At 58.7% G+C, this 26428-nt stretch overlaps 2 protein-coding genes across 2 annotated transcripts in view; both read left to right on the top strand.

The window, feature by feature from the left end:
* The first annotated feature begins 537 nt into the window (after positions 1-537).
* On the top strand, positions 538-11140 carry PSMD9 (proteasome 26S subunit, non-ATPase 9). Its single transcript, XM_056107221.1, has 6 exons — positions 538-726; positions 2300-2402; positions 6118-6329; positions 6911-7012; positions 10594-10682; positions 10834-11140. Exons 1-6 carry the CDS (start codon positions 589-591, stop codon positions 10859-10861), a joined length of 672 nt encoding a protein of 223 aa, XP_055963196.1. The 5' UTR covers positions 538-588; the 3' UTR covers positions 10862-11140.
* A 2145-nt stretch (positions 11141-13285) lies between these two features.
* The window catches only part of CFAP251 (cilia and flagella associated protein 251), a 29523-nt gene continuing 16380 nt past the window's right edge, over positions 13286-26428 (top strand). The window contains exons 1-9 of the mRNA XM_056107177.1: positions 13286-13339; positions 15171-15482; positions 16177-16317; positions 17287-17396; positions 18366-18477; positions 18656-18736; positions 21246-21323; positions 23484-23531; positions 25705-25913. Of these exons, the coding sequence (XP_055963152.1) occupies positions 13286-13339; positions 15171-15482; positions 16177-16317; positions 17287-17396; positions 18366-18477; positions 18656-18736; positions 21246-21323; positions 23484-23531; positions 25705-25913 (1145 nt within the window). The remainder of the gene's footprint in view (positions 13340-15170; positions 15483-16176; positions 16318-17286; positions 17397-18365; positions 18478-18655; positions 18737-21245; positions 21324-23483; positions 23532-25704; positions 25914-26428) is intronic.

Raw genomic sequence — 26428 nt, 5'->3', positions numbered from 1 at the left:
AGAGAAAGAGCTGATGGGGGCAGAGAGACGCGTAGCACGGTAAGGCACTGGCTTTGCACACGGCCCACCCGGGTTCCATCCCCGGGTCTCACACATCCTTTCTGGAGCCCCGAAGGCGGTGAGCACTGAGCCAAGAGTAAGCCCTGAGCACCACTGGGCTCTCAGTGCGCTGGAGCACTGGATGAGAGCAGAACATTTTTCTCATCTTCCAAAACCCCGGGAGATAGCTGGGACAGGAGCTAGAAACTGGAGCGCATGCAGGACCTCCCCACCTCTCCCTACACCCAGCCCCCATGCACCCCGGGGAATAGACCCCCAAAGAAAGAGCAAGCGAGAGGCCTACCGTGCCCCGGGAGGGCCAGGACCACGCCGAAGGGAGCGCGCATCTCCGCGGCCCGGAGGTCACGTGCCCAGACGGGGGCGGGACCTGCTCTTGCCCCGCCCCGCCGAAGGCCCCGCCCCTCTTAAGGAGACCGCGCCCATCGAGGCCACGCCCCTTGCGCGGCCGCGGAGTTTTGGCTCCGCCGCGCCGCCGTAGCCGCGGTCTTCTCGGGCGTCCGCCGCCGGGAGACCCGGGCCGGCGCAGCGATGTCGGGGAAGGAGGCGGGCGGGAGCGCGGACGGCGCGCGGGGCGGCCAGGTGACTGTCGCCGACGTGCAGGAGCTGATCCGGCGCAAAGAGGAGCTCGAGGAGCAGATCCGAGCCAACTTCGCGGTGCTGGACGGCGTGAGTGGGCCGGGGCGGGCGGCGCGCGGCGGGGCACCCGGGAGCGTCCTGCGGGGAGTGACGCAGCCGACAGACAAAAAGTTGGGGGGCCGGGCGCTGGGGGTCCCTGCCGAACTCCGTGTCTCCGCCGCGCGGGGCCGCTCCTCGCGCCGCCGGGGGGCGGGAACGCGGCCCCGAGTGCGCCGACGCCCGTCCGCGGTCTCGTCGGGCGGCCCCACCCCCGCGTGACCCGGAAGCAGTTGAGTCTCCTTCCGCGCTTGGGGTTCGCGACGTCCAGACCGCCGCGGGGGACCCGACGTGCCAGGAGGGGGCCCTCGCCCGAGAGCCAGGGGGCCCGTGCGTGGGGCCGGAGAATCCCTGGACTTTCCCATCCGTCTGGCTTCCTGTCCTGTTGCGCCCCGGATGCTTTTTGTCAGGCTCCGGGGTTCCTGCACGCTTGGGAGATGCCCACCACCAGCAGCAGGCCAGGTGTCGCTTGCTAGTGAGAGTGGAGAGAACCTGGAGGAAGCTCCCGAATCAAATAAATAAAAGCCTTTTGTCGTTGTGTCTGTTTTGGGGTCAGACGCAGTGGGACTCAGGGCTCACTTCCAGGACAGTGCTCAGGGGTCTACGGAGCGACGGAATAAATCGGGGTGCCTGCACGCAAAACCTCTGCCCCCCCCTAAGCTATCTCTCTCCTGCCCCTGGCATCAACAGGGCCTGTACCATGGCCCCCGCTTTTCATTTATTTTTTGCTTTTTGGGTCACACCCGGCGATTTACAGGAGTTCCTCACTCAGGAATTCCGCACTCAGGAATTCCTCCTGGTGGTGCTCAGGGGACCATATGGGATGCTGGGAATCGAACCACCCGGATTGGCCGCATGCAAGAGAAGTGCCCTACCCGCTGTGCTCTCACTCCAGCCCCTTCTGGCCGTTTTTAATGTGCCACACTCTGTCTGCTCTGATGGTCCCGGGGCAGCCTTGGAGGACCTCAGTCCCGGGGCGCGGGGCGCAGGTGCGGCTGCCCGCCAGACTCGCACACGGCAGCCAAAGCAAAAGGGGGTGGTGGGCATCAGCAAGGTGTGGCCAGGGGCCAAGGGTGTTGCAGTGGCGTGAGGGGGTTCTGGGGACGAGGAACTGGTGCGGATGACGCTTGGGGCCAGCTGCAGGGGCTGGTCTGCAGGCGACCAGCTGATCGGGCTGCAGCTGGAGGGTCAGTATAGCCTCCAGGGTTTCAAGCGCTGGAAGAAACAGGTTCGGAACAAAGGGATAGTACAGCGGGGAGGGCACCTGCCTTGCATGTGGCCGACCAGGGTTCAATTCCTGGAATCCCATATGGTCCCCCAAGCCCCACCAGGAGTGGTTTTTGAGTAAGCCCTTGAGCACCACTGGGTATAGCACCCCCTACCCCCAAACAGAAACGAAGAAAGAAAACAGCTTCCTGTGTGAGTTTGGCTCCCAGGCAGAGGAGGAGCAGCGCCAGCTCTGGGTTGGCCCCCCCCCCCCCAGTTGTGGTGGCATGGGGCAGGGGCCCGGGCAGCGCTCTGGGGACCCCAGGCTGGGCTGTCTTCTAACCAAGCCTCCTCCCTCCAGCAAAAGGGCGTTGGAATGAACGAGCCGCTGGTGGACTGTGAGGGCTACCCCCGCGCTGACGTGGACCTCTATCAAGTCCGAACTGCGAGGCACAACATTATCTGTGAGTGGCCCTGACTGGGGGCGGGGGGGTGTTGCCACCACAGCCCTGTGCCCCCGGCTGCCCTCCTGCCCTACCCTGACCTGCCCCGCCCCTCGTGGCCCGTATCAGTGGCCAAAAACAGTGGTCACGGCCTCCATCTGGGGCTCTCTAGCTTCCCTTGTAGTTTTGTTTTTGTGCCACATCTGGCAGTGCTCAGGGGTTACTCCTGGCTCTGCGCTCAGGAATTAGTCCTGGTGGCGCTCAGGGGACCCTCTGGGATGTGGGGGATCGAACCCGGGTTGGCTGTGTGTAAGACAAACGCCCTACCCGCTGTACTATCACTCCAGCCCTCTCCTTTTTTCTTTTTTCTTTTTTTCTTCGTTTTTTTTGGGCCACATCTAGCTGTACTCGGGGGTTATCCAGGGGGTGCTTGGGGGAACCGTATGAGGTGCGGGGGGTCGAACCCGGGTCAACTGCATGCACGGCGGTGCCCTATTTGTACTATCGTCCAGCCCCTACCTTGCATTTTGTTCTGAAGAATTTTTTCTCTTTGTGGAGAACCGATTGTCACGACAGTCCAGTTGGTTGGTCACGCACTCAGCTGGACGTGGCAAAAGCCATGTGCAGCAAGTGGATGGCGTCCCTGCCACATAGCACACAGCGTGCTCCTCTCCTCAGTGAGGGCAGCGGAGGGGTGCGGCCCGTGGCCACCAAAGGCCCGAGTCTGCTCGCTCTCTCCTGGGCTTCCATACTTCTAACGAGGGTCAAGGTCCTGGGGGCCGGGTGCTGCCCGACAGTCTAAGGGTCTCCAAATCACAGGTGGTCACAGGACACTCAGAAACATTGTTTTTTTTTTCTTTTTTGCCTTTTTGGGTCACACCCCGTGATGCTCAGGGGTTACTCCTGGCTGTGCACTCAGGAATTACCCCTGGCGGTGCTTGGGGGACCATATGGGATGCTGGGAACCAAACCTGGTTCGTCCACATGCAAGGCAAACGCCCTACTCACTGTGCTATAGCTCCAGCCCCTGCCTTTTTTTTTTTTTTTTTTAAGATTTGTGAAAAAGATGGGTGGAGCGATAGCAGGGAGGGCGTTTGCCTTGCACACAGCCAATCCGGGTTCAATCTTCGGCATCCCATAGGGTCTCCCAAGCACCACCAGGAGTAATTCCTGAGTGCAGAGTCAGGAGTAACCCTTGAACATCACTGGGTATGACCCAAAAAGCAAAAAAAAAAAAAAAAGATTTGGGAAAAGAATCCAGTGGTTTCTACCCCAAAAACACATTGTCAGTGGGAAATGGACTCTGATGGAAGGATGGGTGTTGGGTCATTGTGTGACTGAAACCCAACCATGAGTAGCTTTGTGAAAAATAAAAATGAACAAACATTTTGTTAGATAGAGTAGGGGAAGCAATGACTGACCAGCCAGCCCTGTGGGGGACTTGGGGCTTTGGGCAAACCCTTTTGACTTCCCAGGGACCCCAATCCCTTGGTTTGGGGGAACCTGGGAAGTTGTTTTCCCAGGTGTTACTAAGCGCCTCCCAGCATCTCTGGATCGGAGGAGGCTTCACTCTGTTGACTGATGGACCCCTCTGGGGGAGACAGGGGTGCCCGGCTGTGCTCAGTATCAGGATGAACCCAGGGACCCCTCGCATGAAGCAGTCGTGCCACCGCCCTTGGAGCTTCCGCCGTTCTTGCCTTGTTCCATGACTTAAGAGCCCGAGAGTCCCTTACTGGCTCCTGGAGAACTTTCCCATAGGGTTATTTATTTTTTGCTTTTTGGGTCACACCCAGCGATGCTCAGGGATTCCTCCTGGCTCTGCACTCAGGAATCACTCCTGATGGTACTCAGGGGACCCTATGGGATGCTGGGGATTGAACCCGGGTCGGCCGCGTGCAAGGCAAATGCCCTACCCGCTGTCCCATCGCTCTGGCCCCTCATAGTGTTATTTCTATCATTCATTTTGGCCTTTGGAACTTCGCTGACTGCTGAGGGGTTTCTGCCGATTCTGTGCTCGGGGAACTATATGCCAAGCTGGGAATCGAACCTGGGCCTCCCGCATGCCTGACGAGTGGACTGTTGCCTCCAGGCCTTGTACTACTCCAGCCCCTGGATTTTAGTTTTTCGAATTCAACTTTGGATTCATTAAAAAATTGGGAAAATAGTGGGTCCCAAATACTCTCTACTCAGTTTCACTTATTAACATCTTACATTTGTTACAATTTTTTAAAAATTTCTGGAGGCTGGAGCGATAGCACAGCGGGTAGGGCATTTGCCTTGCACGCAGCCAACCCGAGTTCGATTCTCAGCATCCCATATGGTCCCCTGAGCACCGCCAGGAGTAACTCCTGAGTGCAGAGCCAGAAGTAACCCCTGTGCATCGCTGGGTGTGACCCAAAAAGCAAAAATAAATAGAATAAAAATTTCTGGGTTTTGAACCACACCCGGAAGTGCTCAGGGCTTACTCCTGGCTCTGTGCACAGGGATCACTTCAAGGGACTTGAAGTGCCGGGGTTCAAACTCTGGTTGGCCATTTGTAAGGCAGGCTCCCTACCCACTGAACTGTCTCCTCTCTGGCACAGGGCAGTGGTGAGAGGGTTCTTTTTTGTTGTTTTTTTTTTTTTTCTTTTTGGGTCACACCTGGCAATGCACAGAGGTTACTCCTAGCTCTGCACCCAGGTGGTGGTGCTCAGGAGACCATATGGGATGCTGGGAATCGAACCCGGGTTGGCCGCATGCAAGGCAAATGCCCTATCCTACCTACTGTGCTATCTCTCCAGCCCCCAAGAGGGTTGTTTTTAAAATGTCTTTGGAGGGCCGGAGCACATTATAGCGGGAAGGGTGTTTGCCTTGCACGTGACCTACCTGGGTTCGATCCCTGGCATCCCATAGGGTCCCCCATGTACTGCCAGGAGTAATTCCTTATGTGCAGAGCCAGGAGTAGCCCAGAGCATCACCGGGTGTGACCCAAAAAGCCCAAACAAATACAACGTCTTTGGGCCTATTTTTTCCGAGGAGAGGTAGCTGCTTTTTGGATTCTGGTTAGAGTTGTGACGCATCATAAATTGGGTCCCTGACTTTCTTTCCCTGACCATCAAGCCTGGCAGGGTTGATTGCTTCCCTGCCTTACAGGTGTGCTGAAAGTTCTGGGGTCCTCACTTTATTTTGGGGCTGCCTTCCGAGTCAGAGGAGCCGCGTCTGCCACACGGACCCCGTCCAGACTTCCTGCATGCACCGGCTCTCTGCATGCTCGAATCTGTGGCCTCCGGGTGTGGCGTGTCCGTGTCCCCCAAAGCTAAGGCCGAGGCAGCCGGTCAGCCAGCAGTGCCCACAGAGGAGCCCCGCTCCAGGCCTGGCTCCAGGAAAGCTCAGGCCTTCTGCAGCAGAGGGAGTTCCTCAGAGGTTGAATGGAAGTTTCCAGAATGCCAGCCCTCCTGCAGCCTGCAAAGTTGCTGTGTCCCATGGCCTGGCATCTGGCTTCAGCCTGCAGAGCCCTGAGTGGTCATCTTGAGGGAATCCTTTGCTGGGTTTCACCTCAGATCTTCTCGACAACCCCCCCCACCTCCCGCCTGGGCTGCCCCCGCTCCCATCACGGATGCCTGCTGCATGTGGGGGCCCCGCTCCTCCCCCTCGCTCTCTTCCTGGACTTCTGTGGGCTTCTGCCGGTCCCGCTGGTGTTGGCTGAAAGGCCAGGGCCTGAGAGCGCCTTCCCCGCCCTGACCGTGCCTCCCCACAGGTTTGCAGAACGACCACCAGGCGGTGATGAAGCAGGTGGAGGAGGCCCTGCACCAGCTGCACGCGCGCGACAAGGAGAAGCAGGCCCGGGACCTGGCGGAGGCCCAGCAGGAGGCCGCGAGCGCCGGCCTGGCCCCGGGCCCCGGGCCCCACACCCCGCAGGCCTTCGCCAAAGTGGGCAGCGTCAGTGCGGGCTCCCCCGCCAGCAAGGCCGTAAGCCCACGCCCTAACCTTGCTTGGTAGGCTGGCGGGGGCCCAGGGCTTTTGCTGTCTGCTTACAGGACACGGTGGGAAGTGCCCCCGGGGAGGGCACTCAGCTCCCTGCGGGCACTGCATCAGGAGTCTCTGCCCTGGTGGCCGCCTGATGGCCTTCCTGGCCTTGCTTAGGGGACCTGGGCCCCCCTGTCTGTAGTGGCCTGGCCCCTCACTGGCCAGCTCCGCAGGCGCGCCTGCCCCGCCCACTCTACGTTCTTCCCCTGTGCCTGGTGTGGCCACCTGTCCCGGTTGTGGGGTGCACAGGCCCTCCCATTCCTCCAGGCCTCTGCATCCGGTGTCCTGCTTCCTGCCATCAGTGGCCATGGCCACTGTCCCCTCAGCTGATACGGGAGGTCCTGGCTGCCCTCGGGGGCCCACTGGGATGGGTCAGTACTCGGAGCAGTGCTGCTTAGGACTACCAGGGATGGAGCTCGGCCCCCTGCACCACCTCCTGGCCCCAGAGAGCCACTCTGAGCGGCTGTCGAGGGGGCAGCAGCCAGCGCCCCCTCAGCTGCCTATGCCCTCTCTGCTCTCTGCAGGGCCTGCAGGTGGGTGACGAGATTGTGGAGTTTGGCTCCGTCAACACACAGAACTTCCAGTCGCTGCAGAACATCGGGACCGTCGTGCAGCACAGCGAGGGGGTACGTGGGGCTCTGGAGTGTCCCTGGGCGCGCTCTCCTCTCTCTGTCCTTGCACTCTCCTCCTCCCTCAGTCTGGACAGGTGGCGTTGTCTTGGGGAGGCCCCTCTCCCCCCTTCTCCGCGCTCACTGCTTCCTCTTCCTTCTTCGCTTCACAGTGTCTCCTGGAGGAGTTCCACTGGGCATGGCCATACCTTTAACACTGCTGCGTAGTACTCCAAGTGGACAGGATACACCATGTCCACCAACTGTCCAGGGACAGTTCCATTTCCAGTTTTTTGTTTTGGGGCCATACTCAGTGGTGCCCAGGACTTCCTCCTGACTCTGCACTCAGTGATCACCCCTAGTGGGACTCAGGGAACGGTACAGGGTGCTGAGGAGCTAACCCAGCCTGACTGTGTGTGAGGCCAACGCCCTCCCTGCCGTGTTACCGCTCTGGGCCCTGGTCGCTTCAGCTTCATGCCAGTGTGCCTCGTGCACCATATGTGGTGGGCATGGTGACCAGTGCATGGAGCCCGCCCCAGCACTGCTCTGTGATGGCACTTTTTGCTCTGTCCATCTCAGCACTGCTGGGGACAGGTTCCGGCAGTACTGCACAGAGCATGCCCCAGCCCATCAAACTGGCTCCCTGTCTGTCTGTCTGTCTGTCTGTCTGTCTCTCTCTGTCTCTCTCTCTCTCTCTCTCTCTCTCCTCTGTTGGTTGAGGTCTGACTCCCTTGGCTTCACCTGTTTACAGTGTGGGACTCAGGGCTCAGTCCCTGAATGGAGTCATGTGTCCATCACCACGGCTTTAGGACACTGCATCATCTCAGGAAGGAGCTTGGTGGGCAGAGAGATAGTAGAATGGGCAGGGCACTTGTCTTGAACACAGACAACCTGGGTTTGGTCCCCAGCATCCCATATGGTCCCTGAGCCCCGCCAGGAGTGATTCCTGAATGCAGAGCTGGGTTGGTGATCCCCCCCCCCCAAAAAAAAAAACAAAGAAAAACCAAAAACAAACTCATAGGCTGGAGAGAGGCCAGCAGGTGGGGCTCTTGCCTAGCATGTGGCCAACCTGGGTTTGATCCCTGGCACCACATCGGTCCCTCGATCATGGCCAGGTGTGGCTCTAAAGCCCCCAAAATTCAAAGAACCTAGGGTTCCCTGGTGAGTGGGTGGAACCCCACTCTGTGCATCCATGCCCAGTGAGGGGCACTCGGACATTTAGACTGCTTCCAGTTTGATCAGTATAATAGTTGCTGGGGTTTTTTTTGTTTTGTTTTGTTTTTGCTTTTTGGGTCACACCCGGCAATGCACAGGGGTTACTCCTGGCTCTGCACTCAGGAGTTACTCCTGGCGGTACTCAGGGGACCCTATATGGGATGCTGGGAATCGAACTTGGGTCGGCCGCGTGCAAGGCAAATACCCTACCCGCTATCGCTCCAGCCCCAGTTGCTGGTTTTTAATCTACTTTTTTCTAATTAAATATTCCAAAGACTCTATAGGTCTGTTGGGGTCTCCTCCTGGTCTGGGCCGATCTACCCTTCCCGTAAAGAGAGGGGTCGGGGGGAAGAGCATCTCCCCATGCCACCGCCATCTCCGAGAAATGAGCACACGAGCATGGCGGGGGCCCGTCAAGCAGTTCTGCTTTATTGAGCGACAGCGAGGCTTTGTAGAGGTTGAGGAGGGTGGTGGGAGAGTGTGGCTGGTCACATACACAGGGTGCCAGAGCGAGCCTGTCTGTTTCCCGCTGCAGATCTATAGATAGTATTGCATTGTTTCATCACAGTTCTATAGATAGGGGTACATTTCTGTCACCTGCACATCGCCAGATACATCCTGTCCCCTAGTAGTGTGGAGCTATGATACACATTGCCACAGGCTTCACTTCAAAGCAGATCGAAAGGGGCTTTTCTCCCAACATAGGTCTGGAAATCCTTTGAAACAAAAGTAGTCTCTCGCCGTTTTTTTTTTTTATTTGGGGTTTGTTTTGTTTGGGGGCACGCCTGGTGATGCTCAGGGGTTACTCCTGGCTGTGCACTCAGGAATTACTCCTGGTGATGCTCGGGGGACCATATGGGATGCCGGGAATTGAACCTGGGTCATGCAAGGCAAGTGCCTTACCTGCTGTTCTGTTGCTCAACCCAGTTTTATTATTTTTGTTTGTTGATTCTGTTTTGGGGCCGCGCACAGCAGTGCTCAGGGCTTAGTCCCGGGTCTGTGCTTAGGCCTGAACCCAGCTTGAAAACAAAGCAACACATGATTCGGGTCTTTCTGGATTCAAGCCAGCTTGTATTCTGCTGGTTTTGGTGGTTTTCAGTGAAACTGCTTCATGCTCTGTAGTACCACAATCACGACCATCCTGTTGTTCGTCGATTGCCTCGAGCAGGCCCCAGTAACGTCTCCTTCGTCCTAGCCCTGAGATTTTTTTTTTTTTAAAGTGCCATATTCAAGGCTCTTTCAGGGTTAGGAGAATGAGACCCATCATTGTTACTGGTATTTGGCATATTGGGTATACCACGGGGAGTTTGCCAGACTCTGCCGTGTGGGCAGGATACATTCGGTAGCCTGCCAGTTTGTCCAAAGTAGGAATGAGATGATAAGATGTCCAGGAGCTGAGTGTGATAATCTCTGGATCCTGGCCGTTGTTGGGGTTACACGGCAGTTGGTGGGTGTAACTGTCTAGCTACTGGCAGGTCCAGTCCCAAACCGTGCAGGCTTAGAGATCTCAGCCCCGGGTCCCACACACCTGGGTTCCTCTGCCAGTTCTTTTATGCGTGAGGCTCATCCAAGTGTGTGGAGAGTGGTCCCAGCATGGCCTTGGCTGGGGCCCGGAGGTCTTCAGCTGTTGGGCCCTGGTGAAGACAGTCAGGCACAGGGTAGAAGACTCTGCCTTGTTCTCTCCCGGGAGCTGAGTATATCTGTAGTATATCTGACCAATATTTCCTGAAGATATTTCGCGTGTTTCAACCTTGGATTTCAGTTCTGGGATGGACATTAATTCCTGGGCAGAATGTGTCTCTTGGGCACCTTTCGGAGATCCGCGAGGTGAAGTTTTCCCAGGAATACGGTACCAATTGGTAGCTCCACTGGGCACCCCAGGAGTGTCCGCTGCCTCCCCACCCAATTTGAGTATTTTGTTTAAAATAAGTACTAGGGGGCTGGAGTGATAGCACAGTGGGTAGGGCGTTTGCATTGCATGTGGCCAACCCCGCGTTCGATTCCCAGCATCCCATATGGTTTCCCGAGGACTGCCAGGAGTAATTCCTGAGTGCAGAGCCAGGAGTAACCCCTCGCATTAACGGGTGTGACCGAAAAAGAAAAATAATAGATAGATAGATAGATAGATAGATAGATAAAACAAGGATCCCTGGGGCCAGAGAGACAGTAAGGTAGAAAGGTGTTTGCCTCGCATGCAGCCGACCTGCGTTCAATCCCCAGCACCCCACATGTTCCCCTGTGCCCTGTCTGAGCATCGCCGGGTGTGGCCGCAAAACGAGCAACAACAAAAATCTCCTTTGCCAATGTGGGTGAGAACGAATGTGAGCGTTTGTGTCGGAAGCTCTTTGAGCCAAGCGGACTAAAGTCGCGTCTTTTCCTTGCAGCGGCCCTTGAATGTGACGGTGCTTCGCAGCGGGCAGCGGCACCAGCTCCGACTCGTCCCAGAGCGCTGGGCAGGAAGGGGTCTGCTGGGGTAAGGCACCCTGTCCCTGGCTTCTCCCGGCAGTGACCGGGCTGGGGAAGGGAGTCAGGAGCCCTGGTCTGGAGAGTCCGGCAGGGCCGAAACATCGCCCTCTGGTGGTCGTGAACGGAGCCGCATGCTCATCCTCTTGCTTTCCTTCCAGCTTCAACATCATCCCTTTGCAAAGATGACTGTCCCTGGGGACCCGCGGAAAAGCATCTTGCTCTGCTCTGGCTGGGGACTAGCAGTGGTTTCCCGGCTTCTCTTCTCTGCCCGGAGCAGTGGGAAGCCCAAACTCCAGCCTCCTCGCAGCCTCTCAGGGTAGAGGCATTGTCCCAAACCTGGTTTGTGTTGGCGCAGCGGGCCCGCAAAGCCTGGACTGAGGGTGTGTGGGCAGGACTGATTCTGCCAGCGACAATAGGACTGTATTATTGCAGGATCCGCCAAATAAAGAAGAGTTTTCAAGTGCTGCTATGATGAGACTTTCTTAGAAACTTCTCAAGCCAAAGCCCAGAGCAGCTGGGCAGAACCACAGCTGTTCGGCCTCCGGACTGCGGGCCCACAGGCGTCTGCCTCCGCGGCGATCATGGCGACGTGCAGACGCCTCTGTGTGCAGAAAGGGCTCCCTGGTGTGGGTGCCCTCAGAATTTGGCCTTCTGAGAGAAGGGGGGGAAGCCGGGGGGCTCCCCAGCTGCAGCCAGCGTCCTGCCCTGCACCCCTACTCTTTGTTTGGGGGCCACACCCAACGGTGTTCAGGGCTTACCCTTGGCTCTGCACTCAGGGTGCACTCCTGGTAGGACTCGGGTACCTTGTGGGGTTCTGGGATTGAACCTGGGTTATCCAGTGCAAGGCAAGTGCTCTGCCCCGCTATACTACTGCTCTGGCCCACACCAGCTCTGTTCTGTGCTTGGCAGTGCCACGGGCACGAGCACTGTGTGCAGAGCTCACCTCGGGTATGCCAGTGCTTCCTACTGTGGGTCTTCGGGTCTGGGTGACTGACTCACTCCTGTCTCCTGTGTCGAGTCTTTGCCCCTACCGAGTTTGTGGGCCTTGGGCTCCAGGAGGTGACCGGAACAGCTGAGCTCCACGCAGATCCCAGCCTGCCCTGAAGGGGGCAGCCCCATGTACCCCCCTCCCCACCCAGCCCCCCAGTCGCCACACACCTGCCATGTTTCCCGGCGCTCGTTCTTTAAATCATGTGCCCTAATTCCGAGGGGTTTCAGGGTGGTCGGCCCTAGAGTATAACCAAGGCAGCATGTACCAGGTATGCAGTGTATTCTCTTTGTGGGGTGTGTCACCTGCATCTAAAATCACCACTGGGACGCTGGGGTGTGACCACCCACCTGTGGTGGCAGCTGAGAGCTGGGAGTGTAGCTCAGCAGGGGAGCCGTCACCTGCATGTGGATTTGATGCCAGAATAGGCGAACGCCAGGCGCCAGGCACCGTGGCCCTGGCCTCGGGGGGAGCTGCAGGACGCTGGAGGGGCGCGGGTGGGCTGGAGCCAGTGCGGGGAGCAGCCGGCCGGTTCCTGCACCCTAAGCAGGGTGCTGAGTCCCTGCGTTCCCGAGGCCGGACGCGCAGTTTTCCCCGTCGCTTTCCCTGAGGGCCTGAGCATGCAGAAAGCCCTGAGTAAGGCGGAGAGTAATGCGGAGTAATGCGAGTAACCTCGAGTAACGCGGCCCTGCGGCTCCCCGAGGCGCCGGCAGGGGGCGTGCCAGTCCTGCCGGTCACCCGGCTCCTTTCCGGCCTGTCGCGGCTGGGTCACCATGGGGACAGGGTGCGTGGGTAGCAACCGTTACTAGGGGGCCAGTGGAAGAGAAAGTGGCCGCCAGAGGCTCCGGCAAGTGGCCCAGGGGACCAGGCGTCCAGGCGGCCTAGGCAGCTGTGAGTCGGGTCCCCCCTGGGCAGGACTCTGCTGGCGGGGGCTGCCCCGGCGGGGCCGGGGGCGTCCCGGGGAGACCTAAGCCAGCCACAGACCCCCACCCCGCCTGTCCCTGAGGCCCTGGGGCCAGTGTGGGGCCAGGAAGGAAGCCCGAGGCTTGTCACCTTGTCGCAGCGCGAGCGGCTGCTGCTGTGTTGCTCCGTTGACTGTGCCCGAGATGTGCCCAGAGTGCCCAGTATTCTGGGGGTATTGGGGCTGGAGCGGTAGCACAGCGGGTAGGGCGTTTGCCTTGCACGCGGCTGACCCGGGTTCGATTCCCAGCATCCCATATGGTTCCCTGAGCACTGCCAGGGGTAATTCCTGAGTCCAGAGCCAGGTGTAACCCCTGTGCATTGCCAGGTGTGATCCCCCCCAAAAAAAGCAAAAAAAGGGGCTGGAGTGATAGCACAGCGGATAGGGCATTTGCCTTGCACGCAGCCAACATAGCCGACACAGGTTCGATACCCAGCACCCCATATGGTCCCCTGAGCACCGCCAGGAGCAATTCCTGAGTGCATGAGCCAGGAGTAACCCCTGAGCATCGCCGGGTGTGACCCAAAAAGCAAAAAAAAAAAAAAAGCAAAAAAATATTCTGGGGGTATCTCTTACTCACTGGGGGGTACCCTGGCAGGCGCCACACGGTCCCCCTCTCCCCGCCAAGGCCCTGGGCACCGCGAGACTCTGAACGATCAGAATGAGTCAGAGGCTGAGTTCCGAGCTGGCCAGGGCCCAGGAGCTGGACCTTCAGGTGTGGGCACCAGTTCCCCCGGGAACAGCGTGCCTCGACCTCTCCCCGCTAGACCCACGAAGGCTGCCCCAAGGTGGGCCCACTGACCACTCTGCTCCACGTTCCCCAGAGCCGGCCAGATGTCGGAGGAAGAGGAAGTCCCACCCGAGGGCTCAGAAGCTGGAGAAACGGAAATAGAAGAAGGGGAAGAATATTCCGACCGTGAAGAGGGTGGAAGCAGGCAAAAGGAAGCCAGGGAAGACTACAGTCTAGCTCGGACAGAATCTCAGGAAGACGGGGCGACGGGGTGGGGAGGGGAGAGGAAGGAAGTGAAATGGGAGGAAGAGGAAGGAGAGGAGAAGGAGGAAGAGGAAGGGAAGGGAGAGGAAGGAGTGAAGGAAGAAGGGAAGGAAGGGGAGGAGGTGGAAGGTGAGGAGGAAGAGGAGGAGGAAGAAGTAGAAGAAGAGGAGGAAGAGGAGGAGGAAGGGGAAGAGGAAGGGGAGGAGGAAGAGGAAATAGAGGAGGAAGAGGAAATAGAGGAGGAAGAGGAGGAAGAGGAAGGCGAGGAGGAAGAGGAGGAAGGAGATGGGGAGGCAGAGGCTGTCCAGGAGGAAGAGGAGGAAGAACTGGGAGCGGAGGTGCCCCTGGTGAGTGGCTCCGTGGCTCGGTGGGCCGGTCTGGGTGCTGGGGTGCGTGGGGGGATCGTGTGTGCAGCGGGTGTGCGGGCCCCTGAGGCCCAGAGCTGTGCGTGGGGCCGGCCTGGTGGCGCTTGTTCAAGGGAGTGACCCTGAGTGTGAACAAAGCCCAGAAGACAGGCCGGGAGCTTGCTGGGGGTTCCACCTGCGCGTGCACACATGGTCCCCAGCACCAGCGTGGCCCCGAGCAGGGCCAGGTGTACCCCAAAAGACAAACAGAACGTAACCCAGGGCCAGAGAGCAAGCAGCAGGCGGAGCCACGGGCTCACTCACTAACCCGGGTTCCATCCCAGCACCCCATAGGGCCCCCCAAGCCCCAGCAGGAGTGACCCTGAGCACAGAGCCAGAATCAGCCCTGACTGAGCACTGCTGAGTGTGGCCCTAAAACAAATGAAAACAGACTCAGCGCAGCTTGGAGGGTGTCAGGAAAAGCTCCCCGGAGGCACGTGTTCCGGGCTTTACAGGCCGGTGGTGGAGAGCCAAGGGAGCACGTTCTCGAAGATCCAGGAGTGACACCACTCAGCAGCTTGGTCACACTCACAATCACAGTGGTGTCCGTCCTGGGGAGGCCGGGCATGATGCCCCCCTACTGACCGAGCCCTGGGCTGGACAGAGAACGGGGTAGGGCGGAGCCCAGTTGGAGCACACGCTTTGTTTGTTCCTTTGTTTGTGGATCTGGTGGTGCTCAGGGCTCTGTGCTCAGGGGACACTGATGGGGTTTTGGAGGACCACATGGGGTGCCGGGTTGGCCACGTGCAAGGCAAGTGCCTTCCCTGCTGGCCCATGTCTCTGCCCGAGCCCTGCCTGGAGCAGTCCCGAGCAGCACCGGGTTTCCCTCCAGCCAGGGGCGGCTGCTGAGTGCCGTGAGGGGTTTGCTGGGCAGGAGGGGTGGGGGGGGGGGCGCTGGAGCAATAGCACAGCGGGGAGGGCATTTGCCTTGCATGTGGCCGACCCAGTTTGATCTCCGGCATCCTATATGGTCCCCCGAGCACCACCAGAAGTAATTCCTGGGAGCAGAGCCAGGAGTAACCCCTGAGCATCGCCGGGTGTGACCCAAAAAGCCAATAAATAAATAAACAGAAGTTTTTTCTTTTTTTTAAAAAAAAGGAGGGGTAGGGGAGGCAGCCAGGCACCCTTCCTTGGATTTTCCTTTCCAGAAAAGTCGCGAGCAGAGACAGCTCCTAGAACCCGAGCACTTGGGAACGAGAGAGCTGGGGGAGGCTCCTCCGGGCGCCCCGGGCCAGGCACAGGGGCCGCGCGTCCTGGAGGGGCTGGACCGGGGACCGGCGGCCGCATCCTCTTCTGTCTCCACATCCTCCCCCTCTTCCACGTCCGTGTCCACGTCCACCTTTTCTGAGAGCAACGAGGATGCAGCCGGGGTGGCAGGGCTCTCGGAGAAGTCGCACCTGCTGGCCACGCACAGGGACCTGCTCGCCGAGAAGGACAGCCGAGCGCCTGTGACGCCCCTGGTGAGCACCACCGGAGGGGGAGACCACTGGGAGGGCCCTTTCGGGGGGCAGTTCTGCGTGCTGGAGTAGATTTATTTGGTCCCAAGACCGTGGGATCAGCCTTGTTTGGTCCCAAGATAGGATCGGGCAGGAGTGGAACACCTGGAGACAGGACCTACCTAGTTAGGAATTTCTTTTTTATTTTTTTGCTTTTTGGGTCACAGCCAGCAATGCTCAGGGGTTACTCCTGGCTCTGCACTCAGGAGTTACTCCTGGCGGTGCTCAGGGGACCCTATGGGATGCTTTAAATCAAACCCGGGTCGGCTGCGTGCAAGGCAAAGGCCCTAACCACTGTGCTATTGCTCCAGCCCCCTAGTTAGGAATTTCTTTGTCTTGTTTTTGGACCACACACGTGGCAGTCTGGGCTGACTCCTGGCTCTGTGCTCAGGGATCCCTCCTGATGGGACTCGGGAGACCGTATGGGGTGCTGGGATGGAACCCAGGTTGCTTGTTTCAGTTTGGGGACACCCCTGGCGGTGCTTGGGCTCTGACTCCTGGCTTCTTGCAGTGCTGGCAGAGCGGGGGGGGGGGGGGGGGGCAGGGGAGCTGTGTGGTGTGAGGGAGGGGTCTCGCCCAGCGGCTGCCCTGCCGGGCCCCTCCCCTGGGCCCAGACGGCGCCCTCAGGCACTCCTGCTGCCAGTGCTCTGTCCCCCAGACCATGGACTGGACGTACGGCTGGAACAGTTCCCTCCCTGTCTTCTACATCCGCGACGTGGGCCAGAAGATGCTCCTGTACGCCAGCGGCCACACGGCGATCATCTACGATGTGGTCAGAGGCAGGCAGTACCACCTGCAGGTGCCGGCCAGTCCGGGGGCCCCACGGGTCTGCTTTGGCTGCGGCTGTTTATTTTGGGGTGGCCACGCCCGGCAGTGCTCAGGGCTGACTCCTGGCACTGAGCTTGGGGGTCTCTCTAGGTGACGCCCCGGGGACCTCGCGGGGGTGCCGGGGACTGAGCTTGGCTTGGCGGTGTGCGAGGGCCGAGCGCTCCCGCCTGCTGTTGCTCCCGTCCCAGGGGCCTCTGGAAGCCTGCAGCTGCCCGCTGAGTCCCCGGCCCTCCCCGCCCCTCTCCTGCCCGCACGGCTTCCTGCTCCCCATCTGCCCGTGCCCAGGAGCACCCGGGCATCTGTTTGCTTGTCGTAGCAGACGTCTTGTTTCTTGGCGTCTGCCATGCTGGGTCAGGCTGCGTCTGGCTGGGGCTGCACTGTTTCCCCGGGTGCGCCTTGAAGTCAGATCCCCCTTTGTGGGCCCCCAACTCAGACCCCTCCTCTGTGGATCCCAGACGCATCACCAAGCAGTTCCCGGGCGCTGAGTAAAGGCGCAGGGCTGGGCCCAGGCTGCAGAGTCGGAGCCGCTTCCGTCCCCAGCACTGCTGGGAGCCTGGGGCCAGGAGGGGGCTGGAGGGTCTGCAGCTCTGGGTGCTGTGTGGCGGGTTAGGGGGTGATGAGCGCCCAGGTCACCCTGGGAGATCCCTTTGGTTTGTGTGGGGGGTGGGAGCGGTGGGAGCCGAGGGAAGGCTCTGCGGGGGGCGGGGGGTAGGGGTTGGGGCGGAAATGGGAGATACTGTGCGGAGACTCGGGGCTCCTGCCCAGACCAGTAAAGCATGGACAGGGCGGGAGGGGACAGGACGGGAGGGGACACCGGAGGGGGCCAGGGGAGGGGGACACTGCGGAAAGGGAAGGGCCCTTCAGCACAGGAGCCATGAAAGGGGTGGGGGCGCCTGCCGCCTTCCTGCTGGTCCCCAAACTCTTCCTCTCCGCCCCCCAGGGCCACCCCAACACCATCTCGTGCCTCTGTGTGAGCGAGGACAGGCGCTGGGTGGCCACGGCTGACAAGGGCCCCGAGTGCCTCATCATCGTCTGGGACTCCTACAGCGGGTAGGCGGCCCGCGCGGGCTCCCTGTGGGGTTCGAGGTGCGGGCAGCCTTGGCCAGCTCAGAGGCCACGGAGTCCCCGCGGGAGGCTGAGCCAAACTAGGCTCAGAGTCTCAGGGCCGGGCCACAGGGAGTTCTGCTGTCTGACCGAGCCATTCCCGCCACCCGGCTCTCTCCCTTGCACTGGTGCCCGGGCCCCGCGGCTCTTGCTGTCGCGGGCTGTTGCTCTCTCGGTCCTTCGTTGTCGTGGTTGTGCCCACAGTGCACTGAAGCTCTCACTTTGTTGTGGTGCTGGGGATGGACCTTGCTGCCCGGTACCCTTAGGAGGGTGCCCTGCCTGACAGCCGCATCCCTGCGATGCTCCCTATGGTGCCCCCCCCCCGTGATGCTCCCTGCAGCGCTCCCTGTGGTACTCCCTGTGATGCTCCCCTCAGTGCTCCCCGTGGCACTCCCTATGATGCTCCCTGCAGTGCTCCCCACCGTGCTCCCTGTGGTGCTCCCTGCCTGCACCCCTCGGCCTGTCCCTGGACACTGTTGGCATCTCCTGGTGGCCGAGTGCACGCTCTGATGCACTTTCCTTCGCCTTGGATGAACACGTGGCCCCAGCACCTTTCACTCTGCAAACTGTCTAAAGACGTGGACGCTCCCCGCTTCTCGCGCTGTTTCCCCATGAATCTCGCAGGTCTGGCCACAGAAGAATGGCTAATATTCTAATCTGATTTACCATCCAAAATGCCTTGGATGGAGAACCACAGGTCCAGGGGCCAGGGAAGCAACACTGACCGTTCAGAGCGTCCAGTGTGTTCTCTCTCGCACCCATGCCCAAATGAAGCCCCACATCCACGAAGCCGGCCCCTGCTCTAGCCCTGGCATTTCCTGTGGCCCAGCTGTGGCCTCGGGCTCGGGGCTCTGGCTGCTGCCCAGTGCTGGGGCCTGGGCGTCGAGGTGGACACAGGCACGCCCTGTCTTGCAGCATCCCCGTGCACACCATCTTCGACAGCTGCCCCCAGGGGAATGGCATCCGCTCCATCGCCATGTCCCACGACGCCAAGTTCCTGGCCACCATCTCAGATGATGAGATCCAGGTACCTAGGGTGGGGTGGAGGACCAGGGTGCCTCAACCGCGGGCCAGGAAGCGCCAGGGCATGTCCAGGGCTCCCGGCTGTGGCTTGGCTCCGCCCACCCTGATTTCTGGGGTGTCTACAAGAGCATGGTGCCCGAGCCCCCCAGAAACCTCGCCGCCCTTGCCCGTGTTGCTTGCAGAAGGTTTGCATCTGGAGGTGGACGCTGGCGGTGGAGACGCCGGCCTGCTGCCTCTGCCTTCCCGCTGAGTACGGCCTCCAGGTGAGCTGCGATTCGTGAACAGACCGACCCGAGGCACGGCCCAGGGGGTGGGGCCCCTGCCTTGCACATGGCCCACCAGGCTCAGCTCAGCACCCTGAACCCCACTAGGACCGAACCCCAACCCCCAGCCCAGAGTGGAAGGAGACCCCAGAGCACTTTCAGGTGTGGCCCCCAAACTTTTTTCTTTGGGGGCCACATCCAGAGGTTCCTCCTGGCTCTGCACTCAGGAATTCACTCCTGGTGATGTTCAGGGGACCATATGGGATGCTGGGGATCGAACCCCGGGTCGGCTACATCCAGAACTCTCCAAATCCACTTCTTTCCACTGACTCTGGCTCCGGCCCAGTCCCCCAAACAATTGACAATGAGTCTGCTTAGTGTTTGTGGCCTTGGGGTTCTCCCAGCACCACGCAAGGCTCTAGCCTCTCGCGTCATCTCCCTGGCTGGACAATGGCCGATTCTTTGAGCCCTTATTCGGTGTCGACTCTGCCAAGTCCCGTCCATGCAGATGAGGACACAGTCTGTGCTGGCACACTGGGGGATGAGGCGAACGTGGGCCCAGAGTCGCCGGCTCCCAGGCCTGCTGGTCCTCAGCTGCCTGAGCACGGGCCACCCTGGACATCATCACCGTCCCACACACCGTATTCACTTTCGCACTCCTCGTTCATCAGAGATGAATTTTATTTTTTATTTTATTTTTAAAAAATTTTTATTAGTGAAACACCATGAGGTACAGTTGTAGACTTACAAATTTTTGTGCTTGGGTTTCAGTTATACAATGATCCAGTACCCATCCTTCCACCAGTGCCCATTCTCCATCATTTACATTTCTTTTTTTTAAATTTTTGTTAGTGAAACACCATGGGATACAGTTGTAGACTTACAAATTTTTGTGCTTGGGTTTCAACTGTACAATGATTAAACACCCCACCCCTCCACCAGTGCCCATTTTCCACCACCACGGGTCCAGTATCTCTCCCACCCCTCATCCCCCAATCCCACCCTGCTTCTGTGGCAGGGTATTCCCTTTTTTTAAAAATTATTTATTTATTTATTTTTGCTTTTTGGGTCACACCCGGTGATGCTCAGGGGTTACTCCTGGCTCATGCACTCAGGAATCACTCCTGGCAGTGCTCGGGGGACCATATGGGATGCTGGGAATCGAACCTGGGTCGGCCATGTTGGCTGCGTGCAAGGCAAACGCCCTACCCGCTGTGCTATCGCTCCAGCCCCCGAGGTATTCCCTTTTGTTCAGAGATGAATTTTAGAAAATTTCAGGAGCGTCACACCCAGCGATGCTCAGGGGTTTCTCCTGGCTCTGCACTCAGGAATCACTCCTGGCGGTGCTTGGAGGACCCTATGGGATGCCGGGGATCGAACCCGGGTCTGCTGCATGCAAGGCAAATGCCCTTCCCGCCGGACTATCGCTCCAGCCCCCTAAGAAAAGGGTTTTAAACATTATTTTAGGCACCGTGGCTTACAGCAGTGCTAAGAGCAGGACTTCCTGCGTCAGACGTTCCAGCATCGTGCCTTCCCTAGTGTCCACTCCCCTCTCCCGTGTCCCACGCCCCATGCGGGGGGTGGGGGGGCATGCCCTCTCACCCCACCCCGCCTGTGGCAAGCTTCCTCTGAAGCCCCGAGCTCAGTCTTATTTTATTGCCTTTGGGCATTTCTATCGCCGCTCCCCCAACTTTGTTTCTTCCTGTCCACCTACGAGAGGTCATTCTGTCCCCTCCCGCTAACTGGCCGCTCAGCAGAACTCTCCAAATCCATCCAGGTGGCAGAAAACCGTGATTTTATCTTTTCTTAGAGACGAGTAGCATTGCCTGTGTGTTTGTTCCGTGATTGCTTTATCCAAGTCATCTGCTCTTTCTCTTTGGCAGGGGGAGTGGGGACCCGCGGGGGGCTCGGAGGACCCCGTGGGGTCTGGGGACAGCAAGTACTTTCCCTGCTGTGCTCGCCCTCGACCTTCCCTTCCCGGCTGCTGTTCTGAGGGGGAGCCCCAGTCCCACGGGGACCCCGCCCCCCTCAGATGTGTCCCCCGAAGCCCCTGCCGTGTCATTGACATACCAGGCTGCTGTCCCATTAACCGTATTTAAGTGATACTTTGGGAGACTACAGCAGGGAGGGTGCCCCCGGACTCATCCCTGTCACCACCGAGGGTCCCCTGAGCCCCTCCAGGAGTGATTCCTAAGCGTAGAGCAAGGAGTAAGCCCTGAGCTTACCCCCAAGTGTGGCCCCCCAAAACAAATTAAGTAACTATTCCTGCTCTTGACCAAATGCCATGCTTTTCATTCAGCTTTGTGACTGTTTTTTGGTTTGGGTGACATCTGGCAGCACTCGGGGACCATGTGGCAACGGGGTTGGAACCCAGAGCTCCGGCCTGCTCTGGGCATCACCTGAGCCTCTCGGAATCTGGGCAGTGTGAATCATGGTGAAGTTTAACATAACCAGAGAGAACCTGGAGTTTTACAATTATGTCATAATTTCCATGCTTTATGTATTTCAGAACTACATTACTTTCAATCCAAGAAATAATATAGAATTGGTGAGCAATAGTAAAACACGGACAGTATATTACTTCTGGGTAAGTAGTAATACTTTTCCTTTAAAAAATGTAGTATGTATTTATTCTTTTTCATTTTTCGTTTTTCTTGGCGTGGGGACCCTATGGGGCTGTCCTCAGGGCTCACGCCTGGCTCTGTGCTCAGGAATCACTCTTGGCGCGACACAGGGGATCATAAGTGATGCTGGGATGGAACCCTCACTAGGCTGCATACACATTGTTTCTCAACAGGCCTCAACTATCTGGTTTTTCAAGATCTTGAACTTTATTCCCATTTAGAAAGGAATTAGCAAATACCAGTGATAGATGTACCAACACAGGGCAAAATCGTTGGTAAAAAAACCCAAAGCACGAAGTGGTAATTGTGAATTAGTTAAGCGTGTGCTAATGTTAGTTAAGCGAATGCTGATGTTGCCTCAGTGGTCCTTGTCACATGCCAGCGAGAGCTGGAAGAGCCTTTGAGCACAGACCTTCACAGAGGCATTCGCAGGATGACTAGTGTTGCGGGCTCTTACTGGAAGGTAGAGGAAAACTCCAGATTCACCCACCGATGAACAAGCGTGGCTGCCCCATCAATGGGACATGACTCAGCCACTAATCAGAACGAAGTTGGGGCTGCAGAGAGCGGGCTGAGCCCAGGCCTTGCATGCAGAAGGCCTGGGTTTGGTCCCCAAGCACTGCCAGGAATGATCCCTGAGCACTGAGCAGGGAGTAGCTCCCGGGCACCCCTGTGCATTGCCCACAAAGAAAAAATTTTAGAGAAAGGAATTCGGGGCCAGAGGTAGGGAGCTCGCCTGGCACGCGGCCCACCTGGGTTTGAGCCCCGTTGGCCATGTGATCCCCCGAACCCGCCAGGAGTAACCCCCCAGCACAGCCACGTGTGGCCCCAAAACCAAAACAGAAGACAAGCTAAGAAATGAAATGGTGACACTGGCTATCGTGTGGCCAAACCGTGAAGGCAAAATGCCAGGTGGAAGGAGGTACGTGTGAATGATGTCACTGGGCAAGCGCAGAGTCAGCACCCTTCCGGGACCAAGCACTGGGTACTGAGCTGTTGCGGGCGGGCTTGGGAGTGTCTGGAGCCTCCTCTGGGAGGAAACTGGACCAGAACTAACGGTGCTGGGAGTGGACCCCATTGCCCATGATGAGCCCATTCACAGAGGGTGAGGAAGGGCTGGGCGGGCTCGGGGGTGTCTACGCCGGTGTGTGTAGGACCTGGGTTGGTCCCTGCATGCAGGAGGCCTGCGTTCCGAACCCCGCACTACAGGGGCCCTCTGCCCCACCAGGAGTACTGAGCTGGGAGTAGCCCCCAGCACAGCCAAGTGTGGGCTCCATGCCCCAAACAAACAAAATCACAAAGGTGAAGGGTGACTTTTGTGCAATATTCATTTTATCTTTTTTTTTTTTGTTTTGGATGACACCCGGCAATGCTCAGGGGTTCTTCCTTGCTGAGCTCAGGAATTACTCCTGGCGATGCTCAGGGGACCATATAGGACGCCCGGGATCTAACCCAGTCTGCCGCGTGCCAGGCAAACACCCTGCCTGCTGGACTGTCATTCCAGCCCCGTAATATGTATTTTATCTCAAAAAATACAAAATTAAATTGACTGTCTGGTTCTCAGTGATAATCCCCACTCGCTGGCCTCATGCTAGCTTCCGTCCTGGACGTGGAGTGCTGGGTGCATTGTCCCAAGCATTGGTGGCGGTCTCACCTTCGCTTTTCTCGGCAGATCTTTGGAGCTTCTGCCCAAGCCTCTGAGTTTGTGGCCATTCTGTGTTTGTTTGGGGGCCGCACCTGGCAGAGCTCCGGCTAGCTCATATGTGGTGATGGGGATCGAACCCTGGTCAGCCGCATGCAAGGCGAGCGCCCTTCCCGCTGTCCTGCCAGTCCCCCCCTCCACCCCGTGCTCCTGTGTTCATCTGTGCCAGCGTTGTTCCCTCTGGAAGCCCAGTCTCTATTTATTGATTGGCTGGGGGCCCACACGCGACAATGCTCAGGGCTTACTCCTGGGTCGGCCTCAGGAATTATTCCTAGAGGTGTCTGGGGACCATCTGGGATGCCAAGGTTGGACCTGGGCTGGTCATGCGCCAGGCAAGCGCCCTCCCTGCTGTGCAGTTAGTTGCTAGGGCCCCTGGAGCTGGGGCTCTCTGGAGCCCTGATTCCTTTCTCCTTGCCAGCAGGACGAGGGAGAGACGCTTCTTCACAGCGCCCCACTGCTAACGGTGAAAGTGAGTGCGAACCTCCATGGCGGGCCCAGAGGGGGTCAGTGTGGCTACTTTGGGCTGTCCTTCGAATGTCCGAGTAAAGCTGGGGAACTAGTGGGAGGCACTCACTGGGGCCTCTGGGCAAAGCTAGTAGTCAACAGTGAACGAAGAACTGGAAATAAAGTGACCGGGTTGGGGCTGGAGCGATAGCACAGCAGGGAGGGCGTTTGCCTTGCACACGCTGACCTGGGTTCGATTCCCAGCATCCCAGATGGTTCCCCAAGCACCGCCAGGAGTAATTCCTGAGTGCAGAGCCAGGAGTAACCCCTGAGAATCCTGAGAATCACTGGGTGTGACCCAAAAAGCAAAAAAATGTGATTGGGCTGAGTGGGTGGGCAGGGCTGGGTGGCCCACCCCGGCAGCCAGCAGCAGGAGGGTGAAGAGAGCGGGGGAGGGCCAGCACCCAGCTCACCTCTCCTCCCACGGCCCTGCAGAGCGAGTTCTGGGGCGCAGGGCTGTACCATGCAGGCAGGGACCCCGGGTTCACCCCGTGTCCCCCCAGCACTGCCAGGGTGACCTGGGTGGTCCCCACAGTGCTGGGCCGGGGCCACTCCCCACCCTCAGGGCCTCACACTGAGCCTCAGGACCCCTTGACTGAGAACTGCCCAGAGGGGCCCCCCAGAGGAGGACCTGGCAGAAGGGGGTTGAAGAGGAGCCAGGTGGGCCCAAAAGCTCCAAATCTCACAGATCTGAGCCCCTGGGGCACCCGGGGTGACCCGGCCCTGTGGCCTGCAGCCGGCCCTCCCACCCACCCCCAAGTTCCTGCTCAAGGGCTGTCCTTGACACGGCCTCAGCACTGGGGCTCCACTCCGCAGTTGCAGGCTCGCCCGGAGAGTCCCTGTCAGTGCCTCGCGGGGGCCCAAGTCACTGGAGCGAGCACCCATCTAGAGTGACCCCGAAGGACTCGACTAGGCTGGGACGGGAGGAGAAGCGTCACCCCGCGTCCTTGCTGCCAGAACTGGCATGTTGGTCTTGTTCTTTGTATTTTTTTTCCTTTTGGAGCTTGGGTCACACCCGGCTATGCTCGAGGCTACTCCAGGCTCTGCACTCAGGGGCCACTCCTGGGGGTGCTGGGGGGACAAATGGGATGCCGGGAATCGAACCCAGACCTGCCCCATGCGAGACGAGTGTCCTCCCTGCCTCTCTGCTGCTCCTGCCCAGCACTGCCTTTAGAGGGGGACCCTGTCCCCCGGACCATGTGACTGACCCTCCTGGCCTTCAGGTCAGCAGAGGCCCCTGGGTCTCCGCTGCAGGACTAGAGGGGTGCGGACACCGAGTAGGCTAGACTGGAGAATGTCCAAGAGACGTCCCCAAGAACAAAATAGGAGACTAACACCCAAGAACAGCTGTGATAAATACCAGGTTGTTCACTCCATGGCTTAGAGGCCAGCCGCACACGCTAGGGAAAAAGGCAGCTCAGATAGAGAAGGGAGCACCGAATAAAGGGTGCTGGGAAGATCTGCCCAGGATGGGAGAAGCATGCTGAAAGTAGACTATAGACCGAACACATGATCGCCACCCAATGCCTCTTTTGCAAACCACAACACCCAATAGGAGAGAGAGAACAAAAGGGAATTCCCTGCCACAGAGGCAGAGGGGGATGGGGGGTGGGAGGGATACTGGGATTAGTGGTGGTGGAGAATGGGCACTGGTGGAAGGATGGGTACGCGATCATTGCATAACTGAAACCCAAGCACAAAAATTTGTAAGTCTACAACTGTACCTCATGGTGCTTCACTAATAAAAATTAAAAAAAAAAAAAAAGAGAGAGAGAGACGGCCCCAAGGCCACGAGCGCCTTTTAGCCCCCGACCCCCACCCCACACACAGCTTAGTGAAGAGTCTAGGGGTCACGCTCTGGACAGCGCTGCCCTGTGCGCGTGGGAATCACGTGTGGCCAGGGGGGAAGTGGTGTGGGGGTCCTGGACAAGGAGTTGCCTCGTGCCAGTCACGAGAAGGAAGTGACCGAGGCATCGGCCCCTTGATGGGGTGTTCTGGCCTGGCCACTGCGCATCCCTTGCTCTGAGCACCACAAGCGCAGTGGTCCTGCCCTGCGTCCCCCGGGCCCAGGACCTTTCTCCCGGCGTCTCGGGAGGTGCCCATGGGCCCTGACGCCCTCCCTGTCTTCCGGAATGCAGACGTTCAACAAGCTGGTGGGGAAGTTCAGCCAGTCTGTGTTCCACCTGGCCGAGACGCAGGTCCTCTCGGCCACGCACGAAGGGAAGCTGGTGGTCTGGGACATCTCTAGGCCGACACCGTCCGCCCCGGGGGCCGGCCCCACCCTCCGGCCTTGTAAGCTGGTCCACTTGCAGAAAGAGGGGATCACGGTGCTGACCACAGTGGACAGGTAATTTGCTTTTCCTTTGGTGTTTGGGCCCCACCCGGCGGTGCTCAGGGCTTCCTCCTGGCTCTGTGCTCCGGGGTCATTCCTGGTGGGCTCGGGGGACCCTGCGGGGTGCTGGGGTCGAACCTGGGTTGGAAAATGCCCGGCCTGCTGCACTGTTGCGTCAGCCCCGTTTTAAAGGTAATTTAACCTGATTTAAAAGCTGAGGGACCAGGGCAGAATCACATCTTGGGACCTTTTTTGCTGAGTCATCTGAGATCAGCTTCGGGGGTCCCCGCACCTCCTGACACCCCCTCCCCTAAACCTCCACACACACACACACACATGAAAGCAGGAGACTCTACACATATTTAGAAACGCTTTTGGACATAACCTCGTGTTTTGTGGGCACGCGGAACATTCCAGAGAGAGATTCAGAGGCACAAGCCAATGGCTCAGGGTGGGATGGACTTGCCTCTGTGGTCTCATTTGCACCAGCCTCATCTGGCAAGAATTCCTTAACAACAACAAAATCTCCC

The sequence above is a fragment of the Sorex fumeus genome, unplaced genomic scaffold (assembly GCF_029834395.1).
Source record: "Sorex fumeus unplaced genomic scaffold, SorFum_2.1 ptg000155l, whole genome shotgun sequence".
Taxonomy (NCBI): Eukaryota; Metazoa; Chordata; class Mammalia; order Eulipotyphla; family Soricidae; genus Sorex; species Sorex fumeus.
Note: the sequence above shows the minus strand (reverse complement) of the source record. Positions and strands in the feature narration are given on the sequence as shown.

Bases quoted from the DNA above. Each gene is read 5' to 3' on its own strand.
- PSMD9 (XM_056107221.1), top strand. From the start codon at position 589: ATGTCGGGGAAGGAGGCGGGCGGGAGCGCGGACGGCGCGCGGGGCGGC. The intron at 6,330-6,910 runs GTAAGCCCACGC...TGCTCTCTGCAG, and splicing joins GCTCCCCCGCCAGCAAGGCC to GGCCTGCAGGTGGGTGACGA. The intron at 7,013-10,593 runs GTACGTGGGGCT...TTTTCCTTGCAG, and splicing joins TCGTGCAGCACAGCGAGGGG to CGGCCCTTGAATGTGACGGT.